Source organism: Pseudochaenichthys georgianus, chromosome 2 (genome assembly GCF_902827115.2).
Source record: "Pseudochaenichthys georgianus chromosome 2, fPseGeo1.2, whole genome shotgun sequence".
Classification (NCBI taxonomy): domain Eukaryota; kingdom Metazoa; phylum Chordata; class Actinopteri; order Perciformes; family Channichthyidae; genus Pseudochaenichthys; species Pseudochaenichthys georgianus.
This window is the reverse complement of record NC_047504.1, coordinates 7,136,605-7,149,885: the sequence shown is the minus strand read 5'-3', so window position 1 is coordinate 7,149,885 and position 13,281 is coordinate 7,136,605. Positions and strand designations below refer to the sequence as shown.

General features: G+C 41.7%; 2 protein-coding genes across 2 annotated transcripts; one reads left to right on the top strand and one right to left on the bottom strand.

The window, feature by feature from the left end:
• The first annotated feature begins 1,179 nt into the window (after nt 1–1,179).
• LOC117458994 (basic helix-loop-helix transcription factor scleraxis-like) lies at nt 1,180–4,123 on the top strand. The gene is made up of 2 exons (XM_034099804.2): nt 1,180–1,847; nt 3,171–4,123. Exons 1-2 carry the CDS (start codon nt 1,347–1,349, stop codon nt 3,204–3,206), a joined length of 537 nt encoding a protein of 178 aa, XP_033955695.1. The 5' UTR covers nt 1,180–1,346; the 3' UTR covers nt 3,207–4,123.
• Nucleotides 4,124–4,226: 103 nt separating this feature from the next.
• On the bottom strand, nt 4,227–13,127 carry bzw1a (basic leucine zipper and W2 domains 1a). The gene is made up of 12 exons (XM_034099796.2): nt 13,020–13,127; nt 11,189–11,262; nt 10,924–11,100; nt 10,438–10,532; nt 10,229–10,294; nt 9,833–9,968; nt 9,570–9,679; nt 9,290–9,460; nt 8,179–8,325; nt 7,207–7,345; nt 6,428–6,550; nt 4,227–4,795 (listed from the first exon to the last, which is right to left on the bottom strand). Exons 2-12 carry the CDS (start codon nt 11,250–11,252, stop codon nt 4,764–4,766), a joined length of 1,260 nt encoding a protein of 419 aa, XP_033955687.1. The 5' UTR covers nt 11,253–11,262; nt 13,020–13,127; the 3' UTR covers nt 4,227–4,763.
• Between the last annotated feature and the right edge of the window lie 154 nt (nt 13,128–13,281).

Sequence of the window (13,281 nt, the reverse complement as noted above, 5' to 3'; positions counted from 1 at the left end):
ACATGATATTTATATCCACCCCCAAAGATGGCACTGGGCAAGGTGGTGTTGTGTGGGGGGGGGGGGGAGTGTGTCCATCCTGGTGGGCACAGAGACAGGACGGTCCACCTGCACTGTTCACTCAGTGCACGCTCTGCAGCACTAGCCTGGACACACACACACACACACACACACACACACACACACACACACACACACACACACACACACACACACACACACACACACACACACACACACACACACACACACACACACACACACAATGACCCTTGAGTTCATCTGAGCTGAGAGTGGAAGTTAAAAAAGTGATGAAATCTGTGTAAATATTCTGAATTTTCTTGCAGTTTTAGACTAAATATTAAAGTATTAAGCATTAAAACATGTTTCAGACAGAGGTAGAATAAGAATGCAGATATTTTACTTATGCATTAAAATAGTCCTACATTATTGTTACGCTGAATGCAGATTTCAGAATAATATGTATGTATATTATAAAATGGGATTATAATGAGGATGAATTTGAATAATAAGAGCAAAAGTCAAAAGTGTAATATTTCTCTGAGGTATAAAGTATCCTTAATGAAAGTAAAGTAACTCAAAATGTTACTTCAATACAGCACTTGAGTTAATGTACTTTTTTATTTTCCCCACTTGTTTTAGAGATATAAAAAGTACAATATATAATAATTCTCAAGTTTTCCTGTTCAATCAGATGTTTTTAATGTATATACTAACTCTAAAGAATGAAACAAAATAATCAAAACAAATGTTGATATTGAAAATTAAAATGACTAATTTCTCTTATAATCTTAGTGCCATTTTTGTTTAAGTGAAAGACATGATGTTTGAAAGCTGGAGCTGGATATTTACTTTAACTGTGTTTTAGCAAATGGCCTTTGATTACCTTTGGGCACAATGTTGTGTGGTAGGCTAAATTATCCATTAGGGTGTACATAATAAAACATGGCTGAATAATGTGTTGTAAAACACCGGATAGAGGCTAACATTTCATTGTTTTTGACCTGAAATTGGCCTTGAATGCAGCCAAATGAATGCAGCCTAATTTAAACGGTACACCACAACAGGTGCCCCCTCCTCCCCCCTTTAGGCTCCACCTGTCCTCCCTTCTCCGTAGCGCGCTGGCGACCCAGAAAGCAGCCGTCATTCATCAGCTGTGGTATGCCGATCCGCCGGGGGGCCGGAGCGCGGCGCAGAACCCCTCTGGTCACCGGATCGGCGGCAGCTGCTCGGCCCCGGAGCTATTTTCACCCTGAGGATAAAGTGATGTGCAGCGCGGCCCCGGAGGCTCCAGTCAGAGAGGAGCAGCGAGGAGCACAGAGAGGATGAAGTCCACAGGCAACGCGCAGCACGACGGCTTCACCTCCGACCTGGAGGACCTGGACAGCGGCAGCGACAGCTCGGACGGGAAGTCCACCGGAGACTGCAGCCCGCGCAGGGACCCGGGTGAGGGGGAGGCCGGTGACCGGAGAAGGAGAAGGCGGAGGCGCAGCAGCAGCGGTGGCGGGGGAGACGGGTGTCTCGCCGGGGTGAGCAAACAGAGGCAGGCGGCCAACGCGCGGGAGCGGGACCGAACGCACAGCGTGAACACGGCCTTCACTTCGCTGCGCACGCTCATCCCCACAGAGCCCGCCGAAAGGAAGCTCTCCAAGATCGAGACGCTGCGCCTGGCCTCGAGCTACATCTCGCACCTGACCAACGTGCTGCTGCTGGGGGAGGACTGCGGGGACGGGCAGCCCTGCCTCGGATACCCGAGCATCCTGCACGGCAGCGCCGCCTCCCTGAGGCCCATCTGCACTTTCTGCCTCAGCAACCAGAGGAAGCTGGTGAGCGGAACCTCGCACAGGTTGTACCAGGGTCAAATGTTTAAAAAACGTTTTCTGCAGCCAGAATTTGATGCGTAAAAGTTCTGATATTACACGTCAGTCCATACAACAGAGGATGAATATCTATCGATTAAGTAAAAGTAGCAATAACAACTTGTAGAAATACTCAAGAAAAAGTCCTGCCTTCAAAACTAGTATTGGAAAAACATACTTGTACCAAAAGGAAAATAGCTTGTGCGTAATGGCCATTTTTTGGGATCATATAAATTAAATGACTATTATTATTGATGGATTCAAGTGTTCATCACAGCTGGTAAAGGTGGAGTTGATTTAAATTACGTCATATACTGCTGCTGAAAACCTATATGTAGAATTATATGACCCTAACCCTTTATTTATTAGTTTATATATATATTAATAGTTAATGTTACTAAAGCTGTCAGATAAATGTAGTGAGTTGTAAAGTTAAAATCTGCCTGTTGTAAAGTTAAAATCTGCCTGTTTATTGGAAATGTGGTTCAGAGGAGATTTGGTTTGACCCTAAGCGGCACCTGTTGCTGAAGTGATTGACAACACAAAATGAAAACAAGCCATGGTGCCTTCAAAGGTTTAAAATAAGAGTCAAGGCTTTACTCAGTTACACTGCACCCTCTGCTCTAAACTCATAAAGACAACTCTTTCAGGTAACGAATCTGGCACACTATCAAGAGTAATGGATTATAGAAGGCAGCACACTTTATGATTATTGATGAATGTGATTTCTATTTATAAAGACAGAAAGAGCTTTTGGATTTGTATCCCGAGTGCTTTAGATGCGAAATTCAGTCCCAATATGGACTAAAATAAAGGCTCAGGAAAATGGAAAACTACTTATCTTAAGTACTCAAAATGTAAATGTACTTTACATAAACAAATCTGGCAATTTATGTCCTATTAACATGTGGGTGAAGTTTAGTGTTTTGGCTGGTCATCTTGCAGTTCTAAAAACCTGCAGGCACTACAGTAGCTCCAAATAACAATTTCATTATCTTTATTATAAATTAAGTATTTGACGAAGGTTATTTTGGTATTTTGTGGTGGCAATTTGCACACTTATTGTCTCGTTAAGTCTTAAAATGTTCCTTTTCTTAAAGAGATATTTAGATAGTTGGAGGTGTTATTTACATCTTGTTTATCTGGCATTAAATGATAAGTTATTTTTAGTACTACCAATAGTAAATTATAAATAAATAACTGAAAACCAAAAATCAATATTATGATTAATGTCGTGGTGCTTTCACTTAACTGTGTTCTCGTGGTAAAAACATTTCTTTGTCTCCACAGCTCAGAGATGGAGGGAAACACTCGGCGTCAGTGTGAAGCGGGCACACCTCCACCTGGATGTTGTTCACACACCTGTAGGACTTTGTACATATATAAATAATACATTTATTTTTGGATAAGCCTTGAGAAACAAATTAACACTGAAAAGCACTTTCTGCTCACGCTGGTTGGTGTGCCTCTGAATCTGTGTTTTGGTTGTAACCTGAGCCCATGTGTAAAGTTGCACCTGACGAAGGGGGGGTATTTTGGTCCCACGAATAGTACTAACCCCCCACACACACCAACACCTAAAAAAAAAACATCTCCGCCTTCAGTCACATGCAGAAACTAAAGAGCAGCGACTGCCGCTGTCAGTTCTGCTAACACCGCCTTCAAGGAGGATCAGAAAATATTTCAATTATTCAGGGTCACTTTAACTCTAGTGGTGAAGGTAGGAACTGCATCAACACTGAAATCTTGTATCACATGCACTATCAAATAAATACATTACCACCTCACCAACTTCATAACAAATATGAGACTTCCTAATTCCTAATCTGAAAAAGAGAATCTCCAAATGAATGGACAATGTTTAATATTTTGTGTACCTGTCATGTTTTGGCCTGAAATCAAGAGAAGTCTTCCGATAAATATATATATATTTTTGAAATGTTTACTTACCATTGTTGCACAGTCACTTTAAAAACACACAGCTGTGGTGTTCTGTGTTCACATGGCATGCAAAGAGCATCAGGTTGCACTAATCTGGAGAATATATAAGTAAAGTGGATCCCTGGAGCACACATGGTGAACAGGTTGCACTCTACCTCAGAGCTGTGTTTAAACACAAAGGCCTACCTCTCAATCAAATGTGTCACATGACTACCAGAATGCACTTTGCACATCAAATACTGACTTGAAGAGACATTTATTTTTGTACAACACAAATAAAAATGAGAATAATATCAACTGTCCTCTGTGCATTGTCTGCTGTTTCCTGACGTGTGTGGAGGCAATTGAATAGAAAGTATTCCAGTCGAAATACAAACATGATGAAGCTTAAAGGAGACAGCGGAACCATTTCAATCATCTTTATTTTCATAAAAAAGTCAGATTAAAGGAAGTAGAAACCAATAGTAATGAGTTGGCTGCCGGGCGTATGGACACGCGGTACAAGGGTTCCCAAAAGTCGAGAGAGGAGCCGAAACATGGGGGGGGATTATAAAAATAAAAATACTAAACGTTGGCAAAATTAGTTTTTGTCCGCCTTGAATATCGATGATTCACATGAGCAGCGGCGATCGATCACATGGAATGTTGTGTATCCTAATTAAACAAGGAGGTACGATAATAAAACAGAGAACATCTGGGAAGTATTCATCGTTTTACCGCTTCCACTGTGAAGGGTTGTGTTAAAGGACCGAGCCCTTTTTCAGGTTTAGTTTGAATAATCTTTACATGGAAGGGTGTGTGTGTGTGTGTGTGTGTGTGTGTGTGTGTTTTAGGGTTAACATAGTAACAGGAGGTAGAAGAGGAAAAACTACATTCTTCGGCTCCTGCTGCTACTTATAATAAAAAGTTACAAGCGAAGAAGCTCATCTGGCGGTGGAGGAGTTAGTCCGTCTCCTCTTCGTCCGACTCAGACTCTGCAGACAGGAAATACTGGATTAGTCAATAAAATATTTGAAAGCATTCAAGAGGAAATATTCTGCTCACTTTCAGGATTCATATGGGTTCAAAGAGGACTCTTAAAGGAATGGTATGCTCATGACACTCATTTTTTAAAAATTATCATCCGATAACACAGACCAGTCTCTGCCAGTCTCTTTTTTTTTTTTTAATCCGATGACATTATCAGTGATTTTAAACTGATTATATACCGAAATAACATCAACACTGTGGGCGCCGCCATTTCCCGGACGTGACGTAATCCATGCGTTTGGTTTTCGAAGACACGTTGATCTCCATGTTATTTACTGTAGTTTCTCTATTCAAATATGCCTCACTGTATCGCGAAATATTGCCATAATTCGGATAGGAACAATCCACGGAATGCTCGGTTCCATCTGTTGCCAAAAGGTAAGCGTAAGAAGTACATTCGGAGGCAGTGGCTAGCGAAATGTGGCCGGCCCGAACCGAGAGATTTACAGGCTCATGTATGCAGCGAACATTTCACATTTCCGGACGACTACTCTGAGAGTATGATCAAACATAACATGGGATTTAAAGAACAACCATTACTTAATGGAGATGCAGTACCATCGGTCTTTCTGGTGTCATCACCGACCAGGACACCAGTTCGGCCAGTTGAGAAATCGCCCTCTGCAAGTGTGAAGCGACGGAGGAGCAGAAGTAGTGCTCGGAGTAAGAATAAGGTATGTTATAGCGCATTTCCATTGCAGCGGCTAGCCCCGTTTTAACGTCCAGGCCAGGACAGTTTTTGGTGGCCTTTCCATATAGCGTAGTACCGGCTAGTGTGTATTTCCCCCCAGTTTTTCCGGCTCCATAAAATCGTGATTCTATGGCCAGGGACAACGAAGCTGAGTATGCTAAACTAGAGAGGGAATCGCTAGCAAGGGTGGTACTACATGCATACATATAGTATCTTATATCATCTTCCCATTATACACACATGCATTTCCAAACATCTGGACTACCTATGTTGCAAATGTATTATCTTTTCAATTTACACACGGCATCTATTGCACGTCTGTCCGTCCTGGGAGAGGGATCCCTCCTCTGTTGCTCTCCCTGAGGTTTCTCCCATGTTCCCTTTAAACTGTGGGTTTTCTTCGGAAGTTTTTCCTTGTACGATGTGAGGGTCTTAGGACAGAGGGTGTCGTATTGTCATACTGATATGTATGGCTGAATTCCCCCATCCAATCTCTTCACATTGGTCAAAACTTGTTCCTCTGCTGACGAGTCCGAACTGAAATACCCCACCATGTTTCCGTGTGTTGACAAAGTGAACGCATGGATGGCGTCACGACCATCAAGTGACTACTGAAAATGGCAAACATGGCGGCGGCCAGACGGAATATACAGGTCTTGATAAAAAAGAGCTATAAAATCATTATTTACCGGGGAATATCGCTGATTTCTTCAGGGTATGGTTTAAACATAACGTTTCACTAAATACTGAAGTTTTGATTAATTATCTAATGAGTGGACCATTCCTTTAAACACTGATTTTCATCCTCGGCAACCTGTTTCTCGTGCTGTAACAACACAGATCAGTGCCTCCGGCTGAATGAGGGTGTGTGTGCGTTTTTATTTACCTTCCTCAGCATTTTTCAGCCACTCGACGAATTTCTTCATCTGCTCGAGGAAGATGCTCTTCCCCTTGGAAACGTGGGCATCGGTGTACCACTTCAGTATGGCTTCTTCACTCAGTACATCCGCTGTGAGGAGGAAGGCGAGAGTTTGAGAGCTTGCAAACAATACATTCAACATACATTTAAAGTACTTTAGCAAAAGATCACTTTTAAAAAGACATTTAGACTTATTTTTAAGCAAATTGTGTTTTGTTTTTTAGAAAAGGGGCATTGTAATTCAGGGTTACAAAGGCTTAAGAAAAGTTAGATTTAAATTACATGTGACTTGCTAGACGCTTTTATCCAAAGCGACTTACATACTCAATACTGTGGGCAATCCCCACAGGAGCAATTTGGGGTGAAGTGTCTCAGAGACACAACGACAAGCTGACTGCAGTGGGGTTTGAACCTGTGACCCCCTGATCCTAACACCTACACACAACCCACTGTGCCACACGCAGCCGTAAACACAACTCTGAACGCAATTTAGGACTAATACTACGCAGAATTTCTCTGATACCTGAGCATTATGACATCAATGCGAGAGGCTTTTGGTAAAAATAATCAAATATGATAACGTTATGTTTAAACTTATCTAACACTACAAGACGCACAAAAGTCCCATTTTGATCATCAGAAACCCTTTTACGGTCAATTAAAATGTAAAACAATGACCTGAAGAAGTGAACAGACTTTCATTAAACCCCCGAAAATAAATGGGAGTTATTGGAGGCGACAGTGACCTTTGTAGAGGAGCACCACGATCTTCTGGAAGGCCTTCATGAAGTGGATGTTGTCGTAGCAGTACTCCTGGATCTTCAGCAGCAGGCTGATCTCAGACAGACCCTGGGAGGTGAAGGCTTTCATCAGCAGGCTGTATTGCTGCAGGAACATGAAGCAAGGTCAGAAAGTAAGAACAGCTTTGCTTTCTGGGGCGGAGGTGGACATGCACTCCTCTAGCACTCTCAGGAGTTATGCGTGTTTTTAAAAGTGTGTTGGTGCATTAAAGCGTGTTGGTTTACAGCAGGATGAAGCTTAATGGGTTGCTGTTCACACTGCTGCAGATTTATTTCAGTTTGTTCTCGTCTCGAGCTACTTTAACGCCTTCCATCAACAGTACAAATTACACTTTTTGGAATTTCACTGTTTCTCAGCGCTGAGATATACCACTTCAGGGCAAGACAGCCCATTTCCTACTGTTTAGAGCCAATTCAAGGGGCATTTAAGCTTCCCCATCACCTCACAGCAGTGCTTCATGCAGCATGTCTATACACTTTACATACAGTATGATGGTTGCTGCATTTTCTCGAATATTTTTCTTTCAGACAGCAGCTACAGACGGGTGACAAATCCAAGGAAAACATGATCAAAGTTTCATGTTTCAAGTATTTACAGTACCAATGAGAACCCTGCATAAATATGCCAACCCACATTAAAAACATACCAACTTTTAGGTCAAACTAAATACTTCATAAGCATTTTATGCACATTCAAATAAAAATACAATGTCAATAGATGCACACAGCGTAAGACAACTTTGTTTCACAGCACTGAATACAATGTTTAGACTTGCAGGAACTTGCAGTCACTGTGGCAAGGTTTACAACATATTGCCCAACGCATGACATCATATTAGTGTTGTATTTATAAACTGTATTCAATGCATTTTTAACTGTTTCAAGTACATGCATTTTAACAATTGAAGGTTTGCATACCTTCAATTGTTTGATGGCTTGTTCGGTCACCAGCTCCTCCTTCTTGTTCCACTCCACGCAGCTCATCACGCTGGTCCAGATGATGTTGATCATGGCCTGCTCCGACAGGTTGGACCTATTCATCTCCTCTCTGGCGAAGACAATAATCTGAACACACGGCGAGAGAAAATCAGTCAAGAAACAACACAACCGCAGGTGGAAAATAAAGGAACGTTTCCACAGGGTTTAGGGATAATTATTGAATATTTAGTATGTTGTTTAGTTTCCAAATGATGGACTCTGATAACACGGACAAACAGCTCATTTGTTATGAACTCCATGACTCATGGTGGCACCACCTTTGTTAGTTTTCTATGTATTCATTGGTCGTTTCTCAATGTCGAGTAAAGCTGCTGCAGAGCCACTATTTCAAGTATACTACGTCATCGAGTGGCGCCGAATGCTGGGCATTTAAACAGTCCTTCGGAGCCACTCGATGACGTAGTATACTTGAAATAGTGGCTCTGCAGCAGCTTTACTCGACATTGAGAAACGGCCATTGTTTTAAGGGTGGGGGTGTTACGGCTGTATGTATTCCCCGTTTCTTTTTCCCTTTGGTTCCTCTACCCAGGTGTGCTGCATTGCTGTAACGAGGTTCAGGCGAGGTGCACCTGGAGAAGGAAGTCCTTAAAAGCTCCAGTGCAGCAGCAGAAGAGAGAGGCCTCTGGTGGGGGCTGCTGTGTTTCTGCCATCTAGGATGTGTAGTTGAACACGTCACATCCTATGGGTTTGATGATTTTAAAAGGTGTCTTGTGTGTCCTATCTGGGTCAGTGGTGGAATGTTGTTATCCCCATAGGGCCATTTTAAGGATGGGGCGTAACAGTGACGTTCAGAAGTTACTGCTAATGCGTCAGTCACAGACACAAAGCATGAAACATGGAGAAAGTGACAATGAGGAGAACAGTCAAAGCTGCTACAAAAAGAAGACCGATGACAATTACACCACAGCTTTTTACTGCAGAGATTGGGGTTATTTTACAATATTTGTAAAAAAATATTTTTTTAAATCTCTTTAAATTCAGCCTCAGACTAATTAGAAAGTTGTTCACTTTAACAATAATGACTATTCACCTCCTTCTGAGGGTCTCCGCGGGCAATCTGCTCCTGGAGCTCCTTCTGCAGCTCCTTGCGGGCACCGATGGATTCCTGGTTACGGGCAAAGTCAGCAAGCTCCGTCAGCCCGGCGTCGGTGAAGTACTTAGAAAAATGCTCGCAGCTCCGTTTGTTGGCAGGAAAGAGTTCCTGAGGGGAGGAGATGGTTTAGGTTAGAGTTGATGCACACACAAAATTGGACTTGACACTTAACAGATAGATGGTTTTCCAGCCATCTTTGATGAAACAGTTGATTTACCATCAGCCTGTTGTCCATGCCCACTTTGCGGAGAGAGCCGGCCACAGAGTTGATGTCCTTTTCGTTAATCCATGACTTGAACAGCTTAACGGCGAATGCTGCAGATACTCCTAAAAAAAGACAAGAGTGCTTTCTGTTATACAAAGCGGACTGAAAAGCCAGTATTATTCAATGGGGCGTTATTAGCATGAATGTTTGAAGAAACATTCAAAGCTCTTGAACAAAACCCTCTTTCTCACTCATTTCTGAGTATTTCTGCTGACCTTCTTTGACGATGTTCTCGTTGTAGAGGCTGTTAAGGATCGAGGCTGATATGTTTCCTTTGGCCAGCAGGATGCCGGTCAGCATGGCCAGTTTGTTGCGCTCAGACTCAGTGAACCCTTTAAGAAACAGCAGCAACTGCAGAGGACCCAAGGAAGAAACAAATACAGGTTTGTCCTGTTGCGTTCTGTAACGACTGCAGGCCAATTCATGCCGTTTACAAGCCTGCATGTGTGGCTTTTGTATTTGATTGTTTTGCACCTGGAGAACAATCCGTGTGAAAGTGTGTCATACATAACTAAGACAACAGAACAGTTTTCTTAATACAAAATGAACACTGTACTTGAACCTACTGCACACTAAGATTACAATACGCCAATCTCAGAGAAATGTCTCACCTTCTTGATCTCCTCTTCGAAACCCTTCTCCAGGTACTTGTAACGCCGGATCAGCTTGTTAAAAACCTGTTTGAGGTGGAAAAAAGCCAAAAAGTTCATGCAGCGCTTAAACAATTGCATGATATCAAATATCATTTGCAGATCAATGGAGGATGATATTAACAAATCACTTGTAAACAGTTAAACACAGTCATTGGTGTGCCTTTTACCTGAGCATATGCCTGCATGGTTCCCAGGTCTTCTTTTGCCGTGAAGAGGCAGAACTCAGTGCGGGTCATGTCGTCGGAGAGAGACCCGCCTGGGGCTGAACGAGAGGAAATAGAAAAAGTAGAAATTGGAGTCAAAATAGGAGCTTACTTCTGTATAAACATCTATTGTCTTCTTTCTGTCTGCATCACATTAAATCAAAGATTTTATTTTGCTTTCAACTGCATCTTAACACCTACTACACAAGCGAAACAAATGTGTTTGCTTACAGGTGATTTTTACCCTTGCAAGTATTTTTTACCCTTGCAAGCATTTTCAAGCCCAAAACCACAATTTAAAAAGATTGTGCTGAGTTTGAACCACTTCCGGCAGAAAATACAAACTCCATTGAATAAATTTCCTGACTAAATCGTTTTTTTTTATAGAAATGTCAGCTTTCAATAAAAAACAAAGCATATCTAAATAACGCATTTCTTAGCACAACTCACCCAGCATGCCGCCGGCCACCAGGATGTCAAAGAGCGTCTCAGCATACCGGCGGTAGTCAAGCTTGGCGCCAGAGGCATCTAGGAATTTTGCGACTGCTTCCAAATCAGAGCCAGTTTGATTCAAGCCTTGTACGATACTTTCTTGAAACTGAGTAGGGTCAAATCTCTCCTTTTCATCTGTTGAAAGACGACACAGATGTTGCATTTAGAAAAAAAACTTCAGGTCAACTGTTTCATTTGTAGAACAGCAAAAATGAAGACAAACCTCTTTTCCTCGTTTTGAACCGCTGGCCTGTTAGCGTCGGCTTTTGCTGCTTTTGATTACTCATAAAAGACGACCTGAAAAGGGACAGACAGTTAATGTTATCTGAAGCTCTGCAGAGTACACGTTACAGTGCCGGTTCACAATGCTTCCTTTAATTATGTGTTGCGTTTCCAGCACTTGGGTGTAACTTGGGTGAGCTCCATGGCTTTGTAAAAGTATTCTTACACAATAACGTTTTTACGACAACACTTGGTATACTAAAGAACAAAGCTGATGATATGGACTAAATGATCACATGAAATGAGAAAAACCTTAGAAACTCTGGTAAAAATAAATAAAAAATAAACACATCCAAGACCAAGACCCACACATGTCTCTTGATTAACCAAATATACATTACTAGGTATGTAGACAAACATATTGGTTCAAAAACTATCATGCATGGATGTTTTGGGAAGTTTCTGAACCGTCTATATAAATTAAACGATACATTAACATTGAAGATCTGAGGCTATAATAGAGGGATAAGGAAGTTAGAAAGTATTGGGGTGGTTTTTTAACAAGGGATGCATTTGAAAAGATAAAAACCAAGTATAAAGTCAGCTTGATTTGATATGAGTGTTTTTAACAATGCAGGGATGGGCATGCATGTCCCCTATGCATTGTATTGGTCTAAGATCATCGTAAAACTACATTTTAAATGCTATATTAAAGTGATTTCGTGTATCAATCACTAATGCAATACTGAAAAATATGTAAAAACCCCATTGTCACCTGTGCAAAATAACAAGAGGAAGATTGAATGGATACCCATAAAGAGACAAAAGACAATACGGGGAGCTGATGGGTGTAGCAAGCTGTAGTTAATGAGATTAAAGCGTTAACCATGTGCCAGAAGGGTCACCCTTTATTAGACATATTTTTGGTGATATTAAAAGGGTAATAAGTTAAGTTTTGGCTCGAGTATAACAAGAAATGATCCAAAATACAAGTATCTAAGTCTAGGTTAGCATCGGCTAACTTTGGCCATACTCAATCAAGCCCCTAAAGTGAAGTGCGCCGGCCGTTGAAGACAATTTGTGGAATGAGAGAAGTGGCCAAACGGTGGTACTACAGCCTCAGTGACGTCATTCTGCCTTTCTCCCGTTGAGTTACATAGGGAAAGAGGAATCTGTAAATCACCGTATACTTATTTTGAACTAAATAAACAACACAGAACCAACACTTGTATAGCCCTTATTTAAATCATTAGGGTCTAAAAGTTGTCAAGTGCGCTTAAGTTAAATCCAGAGTTATTTTCTGTCTCCCTTCATTTGACTGAGTCGAGAGAGGGAGGTGCCCATGCTCTGAAGGCAAAAAGACCCGGATGTTACGGTACATTTTGGGCTTCATGCGCCACTGAGCAACTCTCATAGGAATGAACGGTGTATCCAATTCTCTTTTGACATCCATGGCCTCACCATGCGCCGAGGCTGCGCTTCCTAGCCCGGCCTGCTAATCACATTTGTTAAAATTGCAATTAACTAATGCGTTCAACTTAAAAACAACAATATGTGCATAACAGCCATTAAAGGTGACTTCCAGTCCAAATGTCACAACTCATTTTGCATTCATATTAACACAAGCTTAGCTGACAGGTTTGTGAGCTAATTGAGGCTAACGCTAAGCTAGCTTGCTGAGGTGAAGACATTTACCCTAAAGCAGCGCACATGATGGTAACATAACCAGAACAAAATACTTATTTTACACTGTATATTCCGACATAATATCGTCTTTACGAGAAGGTTAAGGTGCAAGAAAACGGTGTGAAAGTGGAAATACAAAAACTCACCGAAAGTAATGCAGATAAATAACTGTTGTTAACCAGGAGAATCAAACTAATGTCGACTCGCGGCGGCTCAAACAGAAAGAGCTCTTCGTCAGGGCCTCGGGGGCTCCACCCACTGCGCAGGCGCCATTTAAAGGGGCTTTCCGTTGTTGTGCCGACATATGCATGCACCTCTATATTTATTTGTTGTTCTTTTCATCTTTTCCTTTTACTATCTCTGTAAAGCGACTTTGAGCACCTGTAAAAGCGCTAACAAAATAAATCT

What these genes read in the sequence shown, in the direction of transcription:
- LOC117458994 (XM_034099804.2), top strand. Translation starts at nt 1,347, where the DNA reads ATGAAGTCCACAGGCAACGCGCAGCACGACGGCTTCACCTCCGACCTG. An exon ending in TCAGCAACCAGAGGAAGCTG is followed by an intron (nt 1,848 to 3,170) that starts GTGAGCGGAACC and finishes TTGTCTCCACAG; the next exon opens with CTCAGAGATGGAGGGAAACA.
- bzw1a (XM_034099796.2), bottom strand. Translation starts at nt 11,252, where the DNA reads ATGAGTAATCAAAAGCAGCAAAAGCCGACGCTAACAGGCCAGCGGTTC. An exon ending in TCGAAGAGGAGATCAAGAAG is followed by an intron (nt 9,969 to 10,228) that starts GTGAGACATTTC and finishes GGTCCTCTGCAG; the next exon opens with TTGCTGCTGTTTCTTAAAGG. An exon ending in AAGCCATCAAACAATTGAAG is followed by an intron (nt 7,346 to 8,178) that starts GTATGCAAACCT and finishes ATGTTCCTGCAG; the next exon opens with CAATACAGCCTGCTGATGAA.